Source organism: Egretta garzetta, unplaced genomic scaffold (assembly GCF_000687185.1).
Source record: "Egretta garzetta isolate BGI_Z169 unplaced genomic scaffold, ASM68718v1 scaffold235, whole genome shotgun sequence".
NCBI lineage: Eukaryota > Metazoa > Chordata > Aves > Pelecaniformes > Ardeidae > Egretta > Egretta garzetta.
This window is the reverse complement of record NW_009259792.1, coordinates 1,103,406-1,123,313: the sequence shown is the minus strand read 5'-3', so window position 1 is coordinate 1,123,313 and position 19,908 is coordinate 1,103,406. Positions and strand designations below refer to the sequence as shown.

Sequence of the window (19,908 nt, the reverse complement as noted above, 5' to 3'; positions counted from 1 at the left end):
GTTAAAAAAAAAAAAAAAAAAAAAAAAAAAAAAAAAAAAAAAAAAAAAGGCAGGCAGCAGAGAAGCAGTCCCTGTTATGGCTGTGTAGTTTTCTTCAGAGCAACAAGTGCTGCTGTGCTCTGGTACAGTATCCTCATCTGTCAGAGCTGCAGTTCTTGCTGCCTGCCCAAAATAGCCCGGAGCATAAAAAAAGAGGGTGGGGTTAACTCACAGGGGAGGAGACAAGCTGCTGGTACCTACAGCAGGATCAGTCTCTGAGCAAATAATTCTGCTCTTCCCCGTTTTCAGCGTCGCTGTTGTTCCCTTCCTTATTCTACAGCTGGGAGCACCAGTGGCAGGGGAAGAGGGAAGGTCCGCAGCAGGCTGGTTTCATTGTTTTAAGCAACAGTGATGTTTTTTCCTTCTTTTCTGAAGGGTGTTTGTCCCGCATCTAGCTGTTCAAAATCCTAATATCGTTACTGCTAAGAATGATAAGGAAAAAAAGAGCCTAATTTCTTCACCCTGTGCATTGGCTGTTGCATCGGTGCAAGGAGCGTGCAGCAAAAGAGCTCTGCCTCAGCAAAACCCGCTGTGTGTGGTATAAAGCGGTACAGAAGCCGAAACTCAATACTCTTAGGTGAGAAAAGCACCCGTGGTGCCACCACTCCTGATGGAGTTCAGGCGCAAAGGAATGGGAATGGGGTTATGCAGGAGAACGAAGAGCTTCAGGGCCCTGGGAAACTAAAATATTTGAGTCCCATAACTATTTCTCAGTGTGCCCCTCGGGGTGCTGGTTGTAGAGAGGGGACAGGAGAGTGATGATACGCTGGGGTGGAGTATGGAAGAAAACTTTCAAGGGCCTCAGCCTGCTATTGACATACCATCGTCATCTCTACTCCCTTCACCCTGCATTCCTCGCATGACTCAGAGGGCGCCACACAACAACCCTAAGTGAGAGGTGGCACACGACGGAAAGGCCTGACACAGCAGAAAGGCGTGGAGGAAGGGAGTGCTGGCACGGGAGAGGAGAGCAGACAAAGGCGAAGGGATTGGGTGGGACCTCCTCCTCATTGCCATCATTGCCTGGAGGAACTGGCTACCTTCCTGTCCTTGGAAAGTCCTTTCCTTCACCTCTGTCCATCCCCCCACACCCACCCACCCTCTTCTCCTGTTTTGGGACCACCGCAGCTCCGGCTTGCAGGGCATTGGCAGCCAGCACTGCCAGACACGAGCAGTTTCACCTTCCCCTTCCGACACAGAGAGGCCTTTTGGGTATGGTTTTGACATGATCAAACACTCGCCTTTCCTGAAAGTGCTCTTAGCTGTGTGCTTTCCTCATGATCTTTCATTCCCGCCCGTGACCTCTGGGCATTTGACACAGGTCTAGAGCAGTAGCAGCCAGGACCTCTGTGGCTCTTTGGGTAAGCTCTACGGGAATTTCCCACACCAGCTGTTTCCTGTGCACTCCATGAAGCACTGAAATGGTTAACAAGTAAATCTCATTATGCTGTTGCAACTGTAATTACAACATAATCAACTACAATTAGTGTAAAAGAGTGCTTATGGGTTTTAGATCTAATTAGCACTCATTCAAATAACTGGAAGGTTAACTATAAGAGAATTAAGTGTTATTACTCCTTTGATTTCAAATTTTTACATGCAATTTTTGGACTAGGTACATTAATTACCAAACATTTATAGTATAATTATTCTTAGGCCTACAGGCAAACTTCCAAGGACATAGGCTAAGTGTACTTACATGTAACAAAAAGAATCACTGCGCTGTAATTATATATTACAGTTACAAAAGTCTGCCAAAAACATAAGTATAGTCACCGTATCTCTAAAATGCTTCCCGAAATAGCTTATTATCAACTACATGATTATAAGCTTTTGGTTTTGCTGAAAAAATGTTTTGCTTTAGCATCTCAAGTGACAACATAATTTCCCTTTAATGAGGGCTCCTGGAAACAACGGGAAGTGGGTCATCTTGACTGAGGTTACCTGTAGCTCCAGCCTCATTGAAAACACTGGTTTGATATAGGCAAGCGCTTTAAACAATTTATATCACAGGGGCGTATATATCAGCATCAGAAGAGAAAATACTGCCAGGTATGAGAACAGTAAGGAGGTAATACTGCTAATGCTAAATCAAAATGTTTAAATAAAACCAACAGTCAAGATATCGGCACTGATAAGATGTGATGCATGTGACCTATTTTAGAAAGAAAAAAATGTGCCCTAGAAGTGCCTACTGGTAATAAAGGGAGCCCAGGGTAACAAGCTCAGATAAAGATATAATGGTCAGACAAATCCCACTGTAATTATTAAGTAAAAGAAATCTGTGGCTTTAGTGCCTGATTTCTATACACGTGACATCCCTCACTTCAGAAGTTGTGCATGCCTTGCGCTTCTGAAAGTTAAACTCTAGATGTAGCAGTTTCGCTAGAGACTCAATGTGTCAAAACATTTTAAATCCTTCCTTCCCAATTACTGTCTGGGTTTAGTGTTGTATTATAATTAGTTTGCAAGACAAAGATTATTGTGCTGAGGCTCAGCAATGTGGAAGGGAAACTGTGCAATACACAGAAAGGGAGCTAAGATGCCCTGAAACCATTTCCATCCTGACCCAGATATAAACTACTGCAGGAACGGGCCAGACTCCATCTGGTTCAAGATGCTTCTGGGCAGAAGTGCCCCAGAAGGTCCCTTTCCCATCCACTTTCACTTATGAGGCACCACCTTGCACTCATCCCCTGCCCCAGGGCTTGATACCCATATCTCAGAGGCTCAGAGGCTACAGAAGCTGTGGTGCGAATACCACACATCTGGTATTCTGCCTGTGCCTGTAGGTATCCACAAAGAGAGTAATCCTCAAAAATACATCTCCCTGTGGAACCCCTAGAAGAGACCAAGCAAAACAGAGTTGTTGCTCATATAAATGCTGTGGGTTTTCAAATAGATTCTGAAAGCTCGATTTAAGATAAACATTGCAGGAGGCAGTGAGTAGGAGGATATATATATATATATACACACACACACACATATAAATGTGTGTGTGTGTGTACTACTTCAGGAATCTATTCATGCATTTACTGCTTTGCTGTCATATAAAACTGACTTACCACTTACATCTGGGTGGCACCTTTTTGACTATAATGGTTATTATTGCCTACACAGCTCTGTTTTGTGTTCTGAAATCAGCTCTTCCCTCAGCCAAATTAAGGGTAAGATACTGATAAATAATTAGTACACTCTCATTTTACTGCAGATAATGAGTTGCTTAGTTTGGCCTATCATTTTCTCACAAGTCAGAAGTAGCAGAGGCTTTGAGTTACGTACAAGAACATTAGACACTGAACTATGAACTCTTCATAAGCCAAGTCATTATAGTTTGAGGTTTATGGGATATATAAATGAATATGAGCACGTCATCCCATTAATAAAAGAAGAGGACAGCTTCAGAAAAGGAACTGCCACATCTCCACATAAGACCTCTATTGTAGGTGAACTCTGACGCACTATCAGCTTTCACAGGCCTGATCCAAGCTTCGTTTCCAGCAAAGATTTGTCCCGAGGGGGTGAATCAGAGGCCAAGCATCCAGAATGTAATTCTATCATGGAGTTCTCCAGCAGACCGCTAAGTTACCAAGAAGGATCAGGGCACAGAGCACATCAATCCCCCCCCCCACCCCGTGCTCGCTTGGTGCTGCCACCCAGCTCATTCTGGGAGAGCGGGGCATTACAGGTCTTACATGTTTCCTGTTGTGAATAAACTTCCATTGCGGATGAAAAGAAGTAAAATCTTGGTGCAGCTGCAATAAATGGTATTTAGGGCTATGATTTTACCTGGGAATTACTTAACTGCTTAGTTGCCTAAAAAACCACAACTAAGCAGCAACCAGGTACTAAACCAGCATGTTTGAATGGGTTATGAAAATATATCTTCTGGGGACAGTCCTGAATTTCTGGTAATTTGCAACTGCATTTATTGCATGCCAGTAGCTTTGACACACTCCTTATTTAACACGTTAACAAATGCAAGGAATCAATCCAATAGTTTTAGTTTCCTTTTGAATTACAATGAGTCACTATCAAGTTATTGTTTGATCTTCAGAAAAATCAAAAGGGATTTGTCTCAGATCTTTGGGGTCAGACTGCATGTGCCCCTCCCCAGATGTACAAGACATGCAATGATGTACAAAGCTCTCCTCATTAGCCTCATGCCAAGGTTGGGTGAGCAGATACTTTCCGTTGACTCGAGAGACATATAGGGCCTCAAAACCTGTTGGTTTGATGGAGGAACTGTGGTTTTGTTCCTTCTTAGAAGTTGTTTTGCACTCAAGGGCATGGAACAAAAGACATCAAGCAATACAACAGGCATACAGCCTGAACATCCCAAGAAATGGGATGGGATAGCAAAACCTAGGCCAGAAAACTGGCAAATTTTAGATAGCTTGCTCTACATCCATCCCCCAGACATTATGAATCTGTCATAGCCATGAGCTGCAGCAGCTCTCCTTCACCTTATTATGAAAATGCATTATTTTGGCTCTAAAGGTCTCTGGCTGAAACTCAGCTGCTTAACAGAATGGTAGATCACTAGAATCAGCTCAGACAGGGGTTTGGCAAAGTAAGTTCTAGTCCAAAAGCATGAAATTATTTTTATATATAATTATGTTTTCACATGGATGCAGTATCAAACTTTGCTGTAACACTAAGAAGCATTAACAACTTCAGGAGAAAAACCCACTGCTGTTTAGTGTGAAGAGGGATTTCATTATGGATAATTATCTCAGCACGCACTTTGAGACAGTCACAGCTAACCATTCACAGGGAAGTGGCACTTAAAAGGTACAAAATCACCTCCTAATACTGCATTCAGCAGAGAGGCTTCTAGAGGGCAGAGGTTTATTCCTTTATTTCTTTATTTTACTATCATGCCAAAACTGTCATTTCAATTAAAAACAAAAGATACTTCCAAATGGGACTGAGACTGCTCTGGAAAGTGGTATTGTAAAAGGACACAATGGAGAGCATTACAGATCATCCTGAACCCTGGGCTATATGGATAATGTAGCTGATGAAAAGAGGAACATAGATATCCTCAGCCCTTGCTTCTTAACCTAAACCCTCCATACTGTTAGGTGTCATGAAGAAAACCACCACCAGGTAAGTGTGATGTACCTGTTGTCGTTGACTCACTGCTGTCACAGAACCAGAATTACATGATTGTACTTACAAGTCTGCAACAGAGTAATGCATATCCCTGTCTTAATTTACAAGTGTTCTTAGCACAAGTCCCTATTTAGATTATTTAAGTGCATTTCTTGGTATGCTTCTTGTCATAAATAAAGTCTAAATTAATTAGGATTTGAAGCGCGTACATGCAAACTATGATTAAATCTCCCCAAGCAAAAGAGCAGCACACAACACACTACTCCAATCCCGATTTATGAATTATTATTTACAGAAAGTATTCCAAATGGCACGTATATCTCATGCAGATCTCGGGCTAGGTTTCAATTTCCCCCAGTAAATAAGGCCCAAAGACTGCACAAATGATGCTGATTTCATTGGATACATTTGTGTTTCACTGTTGTTCAGCAAAAAATTTGGCTGAAAGCAGAAATTACTTTCTGTGTTCTGATGCACATTATTTCTAAAAGATGAAGCCTTCAACAACTCAGTCTGAAATTACTCGTGACTCAGACTAGTTCCCATAGGTTCAAATTTTGGCATCAGTGACATTTAGCTGTGCCAGATGAAGCCATAAAGTACCTGCACAGCAGGCTACAAGCATGGATCTGCACAGCAGACCACAGGATCCTCTGTGGTGTACGTACTATTTGGCTTAAGAAAAGGGCTCCGGCTTTTGGCTCCCTGATAAACCCACGCTTGTTAAGTATGAATAATAGCAGGGATCAACATCTTTGCATCTCTCCTTATGGCAGCAAAGGTTAACCTCTGCATACATTGCAGTCTACCTCGTCAAAGGCAGTGCTGTATGCCTGGGTTAATGCAGCTGGCTGGCCTTGAGCCTTACAGTGAACTGTAGAACTCTTCCATTCTCCTTAGAAAATTGCCCTCATTCATTTTTCATTTCACCTTTTGCTACTTCTGTGATAAAGTTTCCACAAAGTTTGCCAGTGAACAAGCTCACTTTCCTTAGTGCATCACCTCAAGCTGTTATTAAATGAACGGTGGGTTGTTTGGGGCTCTTCTTCCTTCTTTCTTCAATGTAAGAGTTCAACATCTTGAAGCACCTGATGTTCACTCGGTGATATCTCATTTTAGTTTTCCTTTGCTTGAGGACCCTTGCCAGTACAGAGTTAATCCAGACACCCAGGATGAACCAGAGCAATGTGGTTAAGCACAGATGTGAACCCCTCTGCTGCAACTACATTTTCAAGTTAGTAGATTTTCACAGGGGACCGCCATGTGCAGGTTTCTAGGACTTCAGAGACCGCCTCCCACACCTTTAAATGAAAGAGGGTGCTGGCAATTCTTAAAGAAGAGCTTGGCTTAAGACTGAAAGTAAATCTTAGTATGAAATTCAGCTCTGAGCACAGAGTCTGGATAGCAATGGGGTCTCAATTAAGTCTGTCAGAAATACTGGGTAGCCTAACTAGAAAGATGTAAGATTTTTTTCCTCTTGAATGGAATATTTTCCAAAAATTTTTCATCTTTTCCTGAATACAGTACATGTGGCAGGTATAACTTTTCTAAGGAATGTGTGGGCCTTTGGTCACCAGCTACAGTACCTGGAAGCAACCTCAGAGACCACCGAAACATCAAAGCACAGAGCTGTCTTTGCAGTCTCACTGCTCTGCCCTTGGTGACAACTATGATACAACTCTAGAAAACAGGCTAGGTTTTCCTGGGACACCTACATCAGTTAGAAAAGTGCAAATGAGATATAGTGTCCTTTACTCATTATTAGCAATTTCTACCCATTCCTACCCAAGCAGCAAGTGAGAGTTGATGCCAGTTGAATTTATAAATATATATAAAAGTAACTCATGATGTTGAGACAAAGCTTAAACCCCCCTGTGGAGGATGGCACCAGTAAGACGCTCTCAGGTTATCTCTTGGCTACATGTTAACCAAGAAAATTGACTTTCAGGGAGCAACGGCCCAAGGTCAGAAGGGTGAAGTAGTCGTGCTGTAAGGATTGACTCCTGTCAGCTCTGTATCTTGACTAGGTGGAAGACACCACATGGCAGTTTCTACCACCACTGCTCATGCTGGGTCTCCTGACCAGAAAAAGACGACTTGAGTCTACAGAACTACCAAACCTCTGCAATTATCTCATTTGCCATTAAAAGGCAATGGAGTGTTCTTATCAAAGGGAATATGGCTAAGCGGTTCTAAGTGACCTTTACAGAAAATTAAGTGTATCAAATCAAAACTGGAGGCAAGCTAGCCAGGTCATCTGTCAATCTCACAGGATATTATAAACCTTGCAGTATATTATGACAAACCAGAAAAAAAAATTAAAATAACTAAACTGAAAGGAAATCCAGCCATACTAATTACATAGCGAATAGCTTCATAAAATCGAAGAGGAGGACTCAGAGCAACTGGAACTAATACATGAAGGAATAGTTTGCTATTGATAGGGCTGATGCTGCCACCTACTTTTAACATTTCCTAATACTTTCCCTGATTACACCCCCTTCTCAGTTCGGTGTAGCTTCTGCCAGACTTTAAAAGAGGAGCTCTTCAACACAGGTGTCTGCCGCCTTTATTCATCCAAAGCCCTTCAGACATCCAAAGGGTTATCTTGCAATGCAGTCAACCACTGAAGTTGCTGTTCTCCCAAAGCCTACAGTCTAAAACAGAAGACAGGCAGAGCTTGAAAGGGAACAGAAATGCAAGGAAGTGACCTGATTTCCCCAGAATTAACAGCAAGGCTAAGAATAGATTCCTGAACTCCTCAATGCCAGCTTAGTCAAACCATTGTCAAATAAAAACACATTTGTTTTCCCAAGTGTTCAGAATTCCATCATCACAGAGTGTGCTCCCTATATGGGTGATTATGTGAGTATATGGACAGCATCCTCGTACATAAGAATACAGATATTCTGCAGGCACACTTCCAAAGACATTCCACCAGCCCACCTGCCACGCTCAGCTTGGGAAATCTGGCCTTCAGTTTCTGTCTTTTTTTTTTTTCTTAAAGTAGAACTTAGTTACTTCCCCCATGAGTCAGAGTCCAGTGTGTGTCTTTATTTGACGGGTTAATTGTTAAGTGGAATTAAGCAGCAGAATGTTCTTTGGTCACCTATTTGCAGGGACTTGCGGAACGCTGTCTGCTCCCTCGCTGGCAGTCGAGGAGGGAATGCCAGGGCAGCCGTGCTGCTCGCTCAGCTTTTATACCGGCACTATTTTTAGCTGTTATCAGCCGCGGTGCCCGGGGCCAATCGGCGCCCGGCGCCTGCATGAACCTCTGCTCCCGTCCAAACTTCATTCTCTGCAATCTCACAGGGAGGAGCCAAATGACTGTGAAATTTGCTGCTCTAAACTTCTACTGTTCATTATACAGGCTCATTAACACCCGGCAAGGCGCTAGCGCACGAAAGTACATGAACAGTTAGGACCACAATGAAGTTACTGGTTCAACAGACAAGCACCCTGCCTACGTTTGGTGAAAATAAGCCCTCTTAAGGTGCCTGACAAAGTCTAACAAAGTATGAGAGATATATCTGCAGCATGATATAGAAATAAAACAATCTGTGTGGTTTTTACAAAAGTGTTCTTTTTTTTGTCACCTTGTAACCACGCAGTATGTAACTAGAAACTACTTATTGCTGATTATTTACAAATCCATAAAGTCACCAAAGAAAGGGAAGAAAGACTGGTGCCTCTTCAAAACAGGCCACACGGTATATAACGAATTTTTGATACCGGACCTTTGACAAGTATATTTATTTAGTATATTTTCACAGAAATATGACCTTGTAGTAACTTCAGGCTTTGAGAAATTGATGGTGGGGTTAGACTGCTCAGACACAGACCTCCAGAGCTATGTGAGGCCCTGAGGTATCCTGCCCAGCCTCCAGCAGTTGCTTTCCACAGCATCAGCCCTCTTACGTGTTACAGCAGCTGAGTCACGTCCCCAGCTGAGAAAGCTGCTCTTTCTCAGATGGTACTTGGTCAGATTTATCAGGTGATCAGAGTCCCCCATGAGTTGATCTACAACTTCATGGCTGGCCTCCAAGAATTCCTTAGAGACAGTCTATATTGGGTCCTGAGGTGTTTAATTGAAATAGATTGTCTCTGAGGTTTGTGAACTGCCATTTCTAGCCAAAGTAAGAATCACTCCTCCTCGACATTCAGCTTCTATTCCACCATGGGAACAAAAGAGAAAAGCAAGCAGCTCAGACCAAAGTTCAAGAAATTTTCTGTCTGACAGACAACCTTTAGAACAGACTTAATAAAATTTGCACCAAATCCAAAGTCTTCAAACTGCATGTACAGAGCATGCATCAAAGTATCGTGAGCAATATCCCGTCGGCACTGAATCAGTACAATACTCTTACTCATTTCAGCACAGCTTACATTTTCATCCTGAGCACGCTACTATTTAGAAATATCCCTGAAATCTCACCAAGACCCACTGAGCAGACAGCATATTAACCGTGATCCACAATGCATCACCTGATTAAAAATGCTTGCCCTATAGCCCTTTATAACAGCCATCTGAACTGACAAGTTTAGTTTTCTTTAGTCCCCAAAATGACACAGAGACTGAAACGTTAGATACTGAAATGAAACTACAGCAATTGGTTTCTTACAGTTTCATCCCTTACATCTAAATTTATCTATGATTTCTCTATATGATAACATTTTAAATTAGTTAACCTCTCATCTTCATAAAGCAAAGGATGGCATTTTAGTGTTGTCCATTGAACTTCCTTTTACTTAAAAACTATGATTCTTCTCTAAAGATTCATCAGCTTTAAAAAAAAAGTCCTGCTTTGTAGTCTTCCTCTTCCCAAAGCACTATTTCAGTAGAAACATAATTTATTAATTTAAAATGATTGAGAAAAGTTTTTATACCCTAAAATATTAGGCCTACGTTTTATACTTTTTATGGATTAGCATCAGAGCATTCAGCATGCTGCACCACTGAGATCCTGGATAATTTTTTTTAAACATCTGGGATATGAGTGCCGACTTCCTTCTTAATAGGCCTTCTTGATGGCCTGTGAAAAAGCCCATAATATGTACAAGAAAGGTTACCCTCCATGCCTGAATCACAGTGTGATATATAAATAAATAAAGCTAAAAAAAAAAAGACTCTTAGGTCAACAAGTCTGCTCTATGAAATTCAGGATTCCTGAACTGTTTTCTCCACGACATTTTTTTTTCAGATTACCAAGAACAAAAAAAACCCCAAACCCACCATCTTGGTGTGTGTGCAAAGATTGCTACCTTTCTGTGCCTCATTTTTTATAAACACATAAGCAGGAAAATACTGGTTTTCTCTCAGAAGATATGTTCTCATGTTTTACTTCATTAACACTGGTAGACTGCTTTGAGGTGACTGTATGGAGGCTGCCAACAGAAAATTTATTAACTCACAAATCAAAATCCTGGTTTCCAACGCCGCTTGCCTGTACAAAACCCAGTCCTATGCACTAACCAATTCACTTCTCTATTCATAATTGTATCATTACAACTTCATGAAGGTCACTGATGTCTTACAACATTATCAGAGACGTACCAGCAGTAAAAAGTCAACCATAATTGTATCATTAATTGATACGAAAAGGATCATCTAGAGGTCTAAATACAAAAATCACACCTGCAGATAACAAATCAATGATGCATTTTAGAGAGACATGCGGCCTCCTATTTTTTTTTCCCCCACAGAAGGTAGTTTCCTACAGTTTTGTAACATTTGCCATTAAGCAGTTGTTAGTGTTTAAAAAATTGCCACTGATACAGAAACATATTCAGGTCTTCCTTTTCAGCCACAATCACAGTGTATGAGAGAACGCTGAAAATATTTCTAATGGACCAGTAAATACAGCTGCAGAACAGTGGAAAATTTCCCTCCAATACAGGGTCTTGCAACCCAAAGCAACAAAGCAGATTTTCTTTTCACAATTAAAATATTAAGCTGCATTTGAACTGGTACCTAGGAATTCAAATTTAGTAAATTCAGTTGGCTTTTCTCTTCTACTATGGTGTCTAAAATTAAAAGTAACTACAAAACAAATATAGCTGAAAGAAACATATGGGGTTGCTCATAAAGGTTGACTTACATTTAAAAAGCACTGGTTCTCAGTCTTGGAAAGATGCTAAGATGTATCAGATGATTTTATTTGATTAAGTTAGACTGCTGAACTGTCCAACATGGCAGTGTTTGTTCACTGTTGTACTTTAGCTGTTGCTGAGTGTGGACAACAAAAGAAAGGAAACTTAAATGGCTGTGTGGAAGGGGGACGGGGGGGAAATCAGTCTGAAGTTTGTTTCCAGATGCCCATTATCAGAATTAGCTTGTAGTCCAATCTACTAATCCAGGCTTTGCATTTAAACTGTCACTGGTGGCATTCAGTTTATTTAACTTCAGGTGACCATGCCATTGTATGCAGTGAAAGTTTATGGCTTGATTCAGTTGCCTAAGCCTAGATAGTGAGCAGCATGTCAGAGGCCCTAGGACAGCTGAGGAAATCTGGCAATATATATGAGAAAGGATCTAAGGACACCCGTGGCCTTCCGCAGTGGCAGCTGGAGGCAGAGAGGGAAGGAAGCCTTAGGCCATCTAAAGCAGCACTAGATGCCTACGGTTGGAAAACGGAATTAGGCCCCTACTCAATACAACTAATGGAGTCTACAGAGCAACTGGCCTCACCCTACAGCTGATGCCTACACTTGGCCACGTGAATTAACATCCCATTGCACTATTTCAGATAGCTTTTTGCTGCAAAAGGAGCCTGGATATCCTGCAGAGATGAAGTTAGTAACTTTGTTTACAGACACACAAGTCAGGTGAGCCAAATCCAACCCTTGATACCTAAAGACAACAAAAAGCAGAGCAGCAAAGCAGCTTGCTTCTTGCAGATTCCAAAACAATTTAAATATATCATTACCAGTCACTTTGCGTGGACTATCTGTTACTTTGTGTTTATAAAACACTGGTCACAGCAGAGCTGCTCTTTAGATACTTCTGCAATAAACAATTAAAATTAATACAAATCCCTCTATATGGGACAGAAACCATTTAACAGCTGACAGTACTGATACATAGATAAGTTGTCAGGGACAGCAAAAAAAGTAATCAATCCACAAATCCAAACATTTTCCTCTCCTAAAATGTAACAAAAGGAATATAGATGTTTCAAAAGAAGAAAAAAATAAATAAACACCACAGGCTGGGATAATAGTTTTTTTTTCAGAATATCAAAGAAGGAGTAACAAAAAGAAAACTGTAAGAAAAAGAAACGAGTAAATAAATCCCATTTTAATTTTCTCTCAGTATGACCTACATATTTACATTGTATTTGCTATTGCTGCAATCACTGTGCAGTGACAATTTCCTAGACAATACGGGTCCGTATTTTGAAGCTGTTGCTACGCTACTGTGCTATACCCAGCCACAGTCGCTGCTGGAGCCAAAAGCTGAAGGTGGCACGAGACTGTCAGCTGAAAATTGATTCATGGACCTTTCCAGAAGCAGAAAAGGTGCATGAGCAAGGCACAGCCTCAGCAGAGGTCAGAAGCAAAACCTTTTACTCTTTGCATCCAAAAGATTAAGCAAACTGCTATGCCCTGCTGCTAAAGCACACGTTCTGTTCATGACTGATAGTCGGGAAACTGGATGTAACAGAACTGCCATCCGCTAATCTTTTCACACATGCACACAGAGTAATTCAGATAAGCATAAATCAAGCTACGAAGAGACCCACAACACAGTTTGCTCCTCAGAAATAAGGGTTACATAGCTACTAGGTTTATGTTAAGACCCAAGGGACCTCACCAACACATACAAATATCTTAAGGGTGGATGTCATGAGGACAGAGACAGACTCTTCTCAGTGGTGCCCAGTGACAGGACAAGGGGCAATGGGCACAAACTGAAGCAGAAGAGGTTTCAGGTGAATATGAGGAAGAACTTCTCTGAGGGTGACAGAGCCCTGGCCCAGGCTGCCCAGGGGGGCTGTGGAGTCTCCTTCTCTGGAGATATTCAAAGCCCATCTGGACGATGTCCTGTGCAACCTGCTCTGGTGACCCTGCTTTAGCAGGAGGGTTGGACTGGATGATCTCCTGAGGTCCCTTCCAACCCCTGCCTTTCTGTGATTCTGTGATTCCCTGTCTCCTATCCATTATAGGGTCTAGGAGGTAGCCATAAAGCATAGTACGGTGTGGCGATATTACAGGCATATCTCTATTTTCTGAGTTAGTAGAGCAAAAGTATTGGTCATGGTATGCTCCACATGGGATTTATATCAGAGCAATCCTCTGACTTCAAAACCATACTGTTTACAGTGATGGATGATCACAGTCTGATCACATCACTCAGAGAAACCTAATGCTCTTGTAATCTTGAAATGGCAGACACAAACTGTGCAATAGTATTGCCTTGCAGCTGCTCGCAAACAGGCAAGTAAAATGGTTGAGACCATTACAGAAGCATTGACTAGGAAAATACCAGGGCTAGAAGATGAACTTTGTAATCCTAAACAAAATGTTAAAGGATACACAAATATGCTAAAATACAGCAGATAAAGTGTCCTGACTAGAGGGTTGGGCAAATGATGAATTCAAGAGGCACTTGCTGTAGTAATTTTTATTGGCACTTCTAAATACATTATCTGTACCGTAAAACCAGAACTTAAGACATATATGTTAACTGGAGAGAGACTGGAAAAGGTCAAAATACCCAATAACCAAAAAAAAAACATATACCCCACAACACACCAACCACTCAAAGTTTAGAAATGATGACTCAAGCTTGAAGGCAGGCTGAAGGAATTGAATTTGTTTAGTCTAGGAAAGCAAAGACTGAAGGGAATTTGGTATCTGTCTTCTAATACATAGAACGTATCTATTAAAAAGCAAAATACCGTAATTCAAAGCAACAGAATTTTAATAGAGGAAAATATTTGTCTCAGGAAAATCATTAAGCACTGACAGAGACTAATTGGTATAAATGCTGAATCTGCATCACTGAGTGTTTTCAAAGAAGCACCTGTTAGGGATAGTCCAGATAAGATTGAGGGCATGAGGACACATGTTATCACTTGATATTCCAGACTTGTATTTCTATACTTATTTGTACTTGTAAACTATCTTAAATAAGACTACTTGCATTAAAAAAATCCATTAATTTCATTAAAATTATCAAAAAAAAGTATCATGTTAGGCTATTGACTCCCCATTAGTCACTTCTTACTGTGCACGTGTTAACTTCAGCACGTTGCATCTTGGTCTGTAAATCTGCCATGTCTGGAGAAAATAGTTCTTGGATCTTTTCCTTGCTCAAGTTGCTCAGTTACCACTATTTAAAAGGTGGATTATGAATCATTTAACCTTTTTCTAAGCTTATGAATAAGACCAAAATAATATTTGCTTACTTCCATTACATTTATTACAAAAAATATTTTTAAAAGTGAAAATGTCATAAAATGCCAAATTATAGTAATTTTAAGTACATATTTAAGGTAACACCTGCCACCTGGCTTCAGCCAGAACTTCTTTTACTACCTGCAAACCTCAGTGGAGAAGATATGGTTTAACACCAGGCTTATGTGCTGTATTGGAGTCAAGTAAAAGACTACCTGGCTTGCATTGCTAAAAGGTATTTGGACACCCAGTTATGCTTGCAAATATCTACCACTACAAAATTACAAGTGCAGTTGTTTTACTCTGTAGACTATGAGTGTAGCAAGAAATAAGTGGTTGAAAATTTGAAAAACTGATACTCTCATTCATGTTGATATCCATCCCTTTATTTGAACCCCCCTGCAGGACTTCCTACCGAAAGCTACAAATGTTCCTTTGTGCTGGGTACTTTTACTTTTCATCTGCTTCTACAAAATGCTCAGTTCAGCTCAGCAAAGCACCAGCATAACCATTAACTTAAGACTGGGCATCCAAGTGATTACATTATGATTTGGTTCAACTCTTTTCAAATAATACATGCTAAAAATTAGCTACGTCCTGTAACCTCATGTTCTAAACCATTAATACACATTTTTAAACAAAACTTTTTCAACAGATACCAATGCGCTCCATAAAACAACAGAAAAGCCAACTCAGTGGGAAGGAGCATGATTTTTTCAGTGATACAAGTGATTAATCTCACTGTCCCTGTTAAGAACATCGTCTCTCATTCATGAGTTCAGCTCAACTCCGTGAGTCAGTAGGGAGGTAGCACAGGGTTGTGCCACAAAGTTAGAGCCCTCAGACCTTCCTGACTTGGAAACAAAAGAGTGGGAGGCATGTCAGAAAACAGAAATGTCCTTTCATTCCCAGCTACTGACTTAGAGAAATTTTACTAAAGGATACAATAATCCCAATGGAAACACCTAAAAGTTTAAGTTCCAATGTACAGAGAAGTTAAAAGCAGTATCTTTCTTAAAACAGCATTTTTAAATATAAGCACTGGTACCCAGTGAAAGGACAGGAGGCAATGGGCACAAAGTGAGATACAGGAAATTCTATTTAAACATAGAAAACCACATTTTAAACATGAGGGTAGAACACTGGAATGGTTGCACAGAGAAGTTGTGGATTCTTCACCTTTGGAAATATTCAAAATCTGACCAGACATGGCCCTGAGCAACCTGCTCCAAGTGGGGGGCTGGACTACGTGATCTCCAGAGGTGCCTTCCAGCATCCATAACTCTGTTACCCAGGTGCAGTGATCCAACACATGCTAAACCATGGTATTAAATTTGTATTGTTTTCATAACACAAGGTGTTTATTGCTCAGGGTAAAGAATTACTTCTTTTTGGAACTGGCACAAATGTGTACAGAGAGGGTAAAATAGGCAGCCAGTCTCAGGTCGTCAATAAAGCAGAAAGGCAATAATTTTCTTCTGAAAAGAAAATAGAGGGACCATTCTTTAAATAGCAACTCAAGCTTCAGGAAAGCAAAAAGTTAAAATTCTCAAGAAACTCAACCTTCAGAACAAACACACTGCTAAATAGGGAAATACAGTGTACAAGTGAAAAGGTTGGACCTCTGAGCAACAGCTACGATTAGGTCAAGCTGAACTATGCACTCAGAAACACAGCCCATATGTCAGTCATATTTCTGTTCAAATTTCAAAGGCTTTTGTTTGAAGAAATTACAGTGCTATTGAAAGGGCATTAAGGTGGCTGTGACAAGCCTGGGCATACTGAACTCACACAAACATCTCCATGTTGGCACATGCTACATTCTGCTATTAAAGGTACAGGGAATTCCTTGATGAAAGCCAAAATTTTTTACCTTATGGCATATCCTGCAATACTCTGCTGACGATGACATAGTTACCAAGTACTGATAATCAGTGAAAGATGAGTTAATGCAATTTAAACATTTTCTTGGTGTCTAATAACACAGAATGGACTACAGATAAGATTATCCAGACCGACTGAAGCTATGCTCCTAATGCAATAGCACTTACAATATTCTGATGAAGTTAAATTTCTATTCTAGGCAAGTAAGCCAGCTAGACTGTAAATTAGGTATCATTTAATCTTCCCACGTTCTCCGGTTTTCAGCCAGCAGCGACCTCTCTCTGACACTCATGCTTCCAGCCACTCACAGAGATGTATTAGTGCTACAAACAAAGGGAAGGGTGAATGGTGGCACAATTGTCATTACCACTATGGTCCCACAGCAAAAAGTCCTGCTGTCACTGTCAATGTCTGCAAGAAAGAGCAAAACCTGAAGATGAACCCAATTTCAGAGCAACACTGGTCTCAGGTGGACAAGGGAACATACCAGAAAGGAACTGTTTTTTAATACTGCCATTGACACAACTAAAACATTTGGTTTCTACTGTGCAAGAAGTGATAGCCCTCAGGTATTTCACAATTCTTATTGTATATTACTCTATGACCTTCCATTTTATAGGCTGACTTCTGCTATCTAGATAATTAAAGACAGCAAAGCTGGCTCTGCACTCCTCGGAGTTAATGCTTTATTACCTTGATACCAGAAAGAAAGAAAAGCAAAAATCCAAAAATGAAACATCATCAGTTTCTGAAAGAATAAACTGCTGTTGCAGGAGTTCAGTTCAGCCATCCACGCGTAAGTATCCAATGCCTTGCCCACCGGGCCTCCAGCTCCAGAGGAATAAAGACAAGTTATTTTAAAGTCAAAATACAGCATTCATGTTGCTCACACCATAGAGTTACTAACAAACAAAATATACACAACTGCTGCAACTTTGGTACATGTATGAGGGGCTACAAGCAGAGATATGAACTAGAAACACCCCCATAGATACTACTTTGCCCATATAATTAATACATTTTCAGCAACGACCACAACCCAGTCACAGAAATAAGACAGCTGCCACTTCAGAGTCATACAGTGTAAGTACTATGGAGATAACGAAAAGGCCAAGTGCCCTCACACACAGCTCTCATAGCCCTCTTCAGAGAAATCAGTAGCAAAACCCCCTTGCAGCAGTATGCATGGACCCAGCAGGATCCATGCCCTGGCAATTAGTAGCTACTCCATCTGCTGAAGGATATTCTTTTTAGAAGAGTAGCTGCAGTTATATTGAAATTCAAGAGAAATGGCTGATGTTTTATGGTTTCTCTTATGCAGAACAAGACTAAGTAACCTGATAGCCATTTCTGGTTTGTTTGGTTGCTTGGTTGGTTGGTTTTTGTTTTTTTTTTTTTAATTTCTCAATAATTTTTATCATCTATATGCAAAAATTAGAAAAGCAATCACAAATGATTGTCACATAGAGAAGTGAAAGATGAAGGGGGAATAACATCAAGTTTTCATCTATGGGAAGACATGACACAAAGGAAAAATATTTAAATCATAGCTTTCTTAATGTATTCAAAAGAATCTCAAGATTCTGTTGACACTTTATGGAAGCGATCTCCTTTACCCTACAAGTAAATGAAGGGCAACTCTTTAACTAAGTCAGTTTTCCAAGAAATCCAAGATTTATAACAGAAACCAAGTGAAGCGTGAGGAGAGTTCACCAAGCCATTTGATCTCCCCTAGCTCATACAAGACAATCAGCATCTCACACCAATGCAAAGGTTATAGTGTGTTCTTGCTTAAATAAACTAAATTAATGAAATACAGACGTTGCTGAAAACATGTCTCACTAATCTCTTACAAAATCTCTTATCCCGCCTTCAAAGCACCTGCGGAACTGAGGAACAGATTCTGATAATCTTATTTATGTTGAAAAGTGACAAACTTCACAAGACTTCTGTTGAGAAAGGTTGAATATAAGAGTTTTTATGAAGAGAAGTATAGCATTTATTTAAGAACATAGGTGTTTATGGTTTAGAAATTTAAGTAAAATTTTACAAAGTTAGAGAAATTGTGAAAGTCCCTTCAGGAATTTGAACTTGAAATTAATGAAAGTACATGTTGAAATCATCACAGAAATACATCAATCTAAATACTGGAAGAAATAAAAGACACACCTCTTTTGGGGATGAGTATTTCTGGAAATTTTATTGCCATTAATTAAACTATATATTTGGGGGGTTTTATAGCATTTCTAATTATCACTTTTGAGCTATTAGCTACTAGAGAGATAGTGAAACACAGGGATAGCTGAACTAGCTTAACTAAACCAGTCCAAGTATGATTGCCTAGCTGTAACAGCAGGGAGATACCTCAGAATAAATGAATTGCAGCAAGAATCAGAATAGTTTCACTGTATTCTTACTCCCACTTGAAAGGAAGAAATCCCAGGCATCTCCACACAACACAAATCTTCTCTTTCTGTGCCTTAAGATGCAAGAGGTAAGCGAATGGCTTGGCCCCCTGCAGCACACAGGCAGCAGAGTTGGGAACAAAGCGGCAGGTAGCTCTATTTTACTGATTTGGAGGACACACTGATTGATTTGGAGTTTAAAACTAATGTATTCTTAGGAGCACCCAAGCTCTTACCTTTACAAATATGCAAATGTCATAATCTTCCTGAAAGTTGTCAGTTTCTCCAAAATTGTTGTTAAGGGGGAACCTGATGGAAGTTGAAGAGTTGGAAGAAGTGCTCTGGCTCCGACGCAACTGGAAATCCAGAGGAAAATGCACGTTGCTCTCAAACAGCGTGTCTTCTATGTGTTTATCTTCCAAAGTTGGGCTCATCCGATCCATCTCCTGGTATGGGTGGTCTTCTTCAGCATCATGGTGAGATGAAGAAGAACCATCCTCCCCATCAGCCCCATGCTGAGAGGCCACAGAATTATTACAGCTATCTTCTGAGCTCTCTTGACTACTAACCATGCTCTCTGAGATAGCAGTGATGGAAGATGCTGGATCTTCATGATCATAAAGATTATTTTCTTGTTCTTCCTCAGATTCTGGAATCTCATACATATTGGTGTTGTTAACATTTTGATAAGCATTGGTAAAGACCTGATCTTCCATGGCTGCTGGCTGGTGAGTTTTGCCTGCTTTACCTTAAAAGACTGCAGTTAAAGTGAGACAAGGCAAACGCTCTTTAGGAGGAAGCAGAGTCTGAGGTATGCTTTCTGAATGCTCTGCTACACATGGCAGATCTCCAACAATCATTTACCAAGAGCTTTAAATCAACAACTACACTTCCACTAAAGTAGAAGATAGGGCTGTCTCACTTTTAACCCCTTTGTCGATCTGACTGCTGGTAACCATACCTTAGAAGCTGTAATCACTTTTTTGTTCCTCCAGATATAGCCTAGCCAAGTACAGTGAAAAACAGCTGAAGCACCTGCCAGTACTAGAAAGCTATGGTAAAA

At 40.5% G+C, this 19,908-nt stretch overlaps 1 protein-coding gene across 1 annotated transcript in view; it reads right to left on the bottom strand.

The window, feature by feature from the left end:
- CLIC5 (chloride intracellular channel 5) overlaps window positions 1-19,561 on the bottom strand; it is a 72,327-nt gene extending 52,766 nt beyond the window's left edge. The window contains exon 1 of the mRNA XM_009639621.1: window positions 19,082-19,561. Within this exon, the coding sequence (XP_009637916.1) occupies window positions 19,082-19,561 (480 nt within the window). The remainder of the gene's footprint in view (window positions 1-19,081) is intronic.
- Window positions 19,562-19,908: the final 347 nt, after the last annotated feature.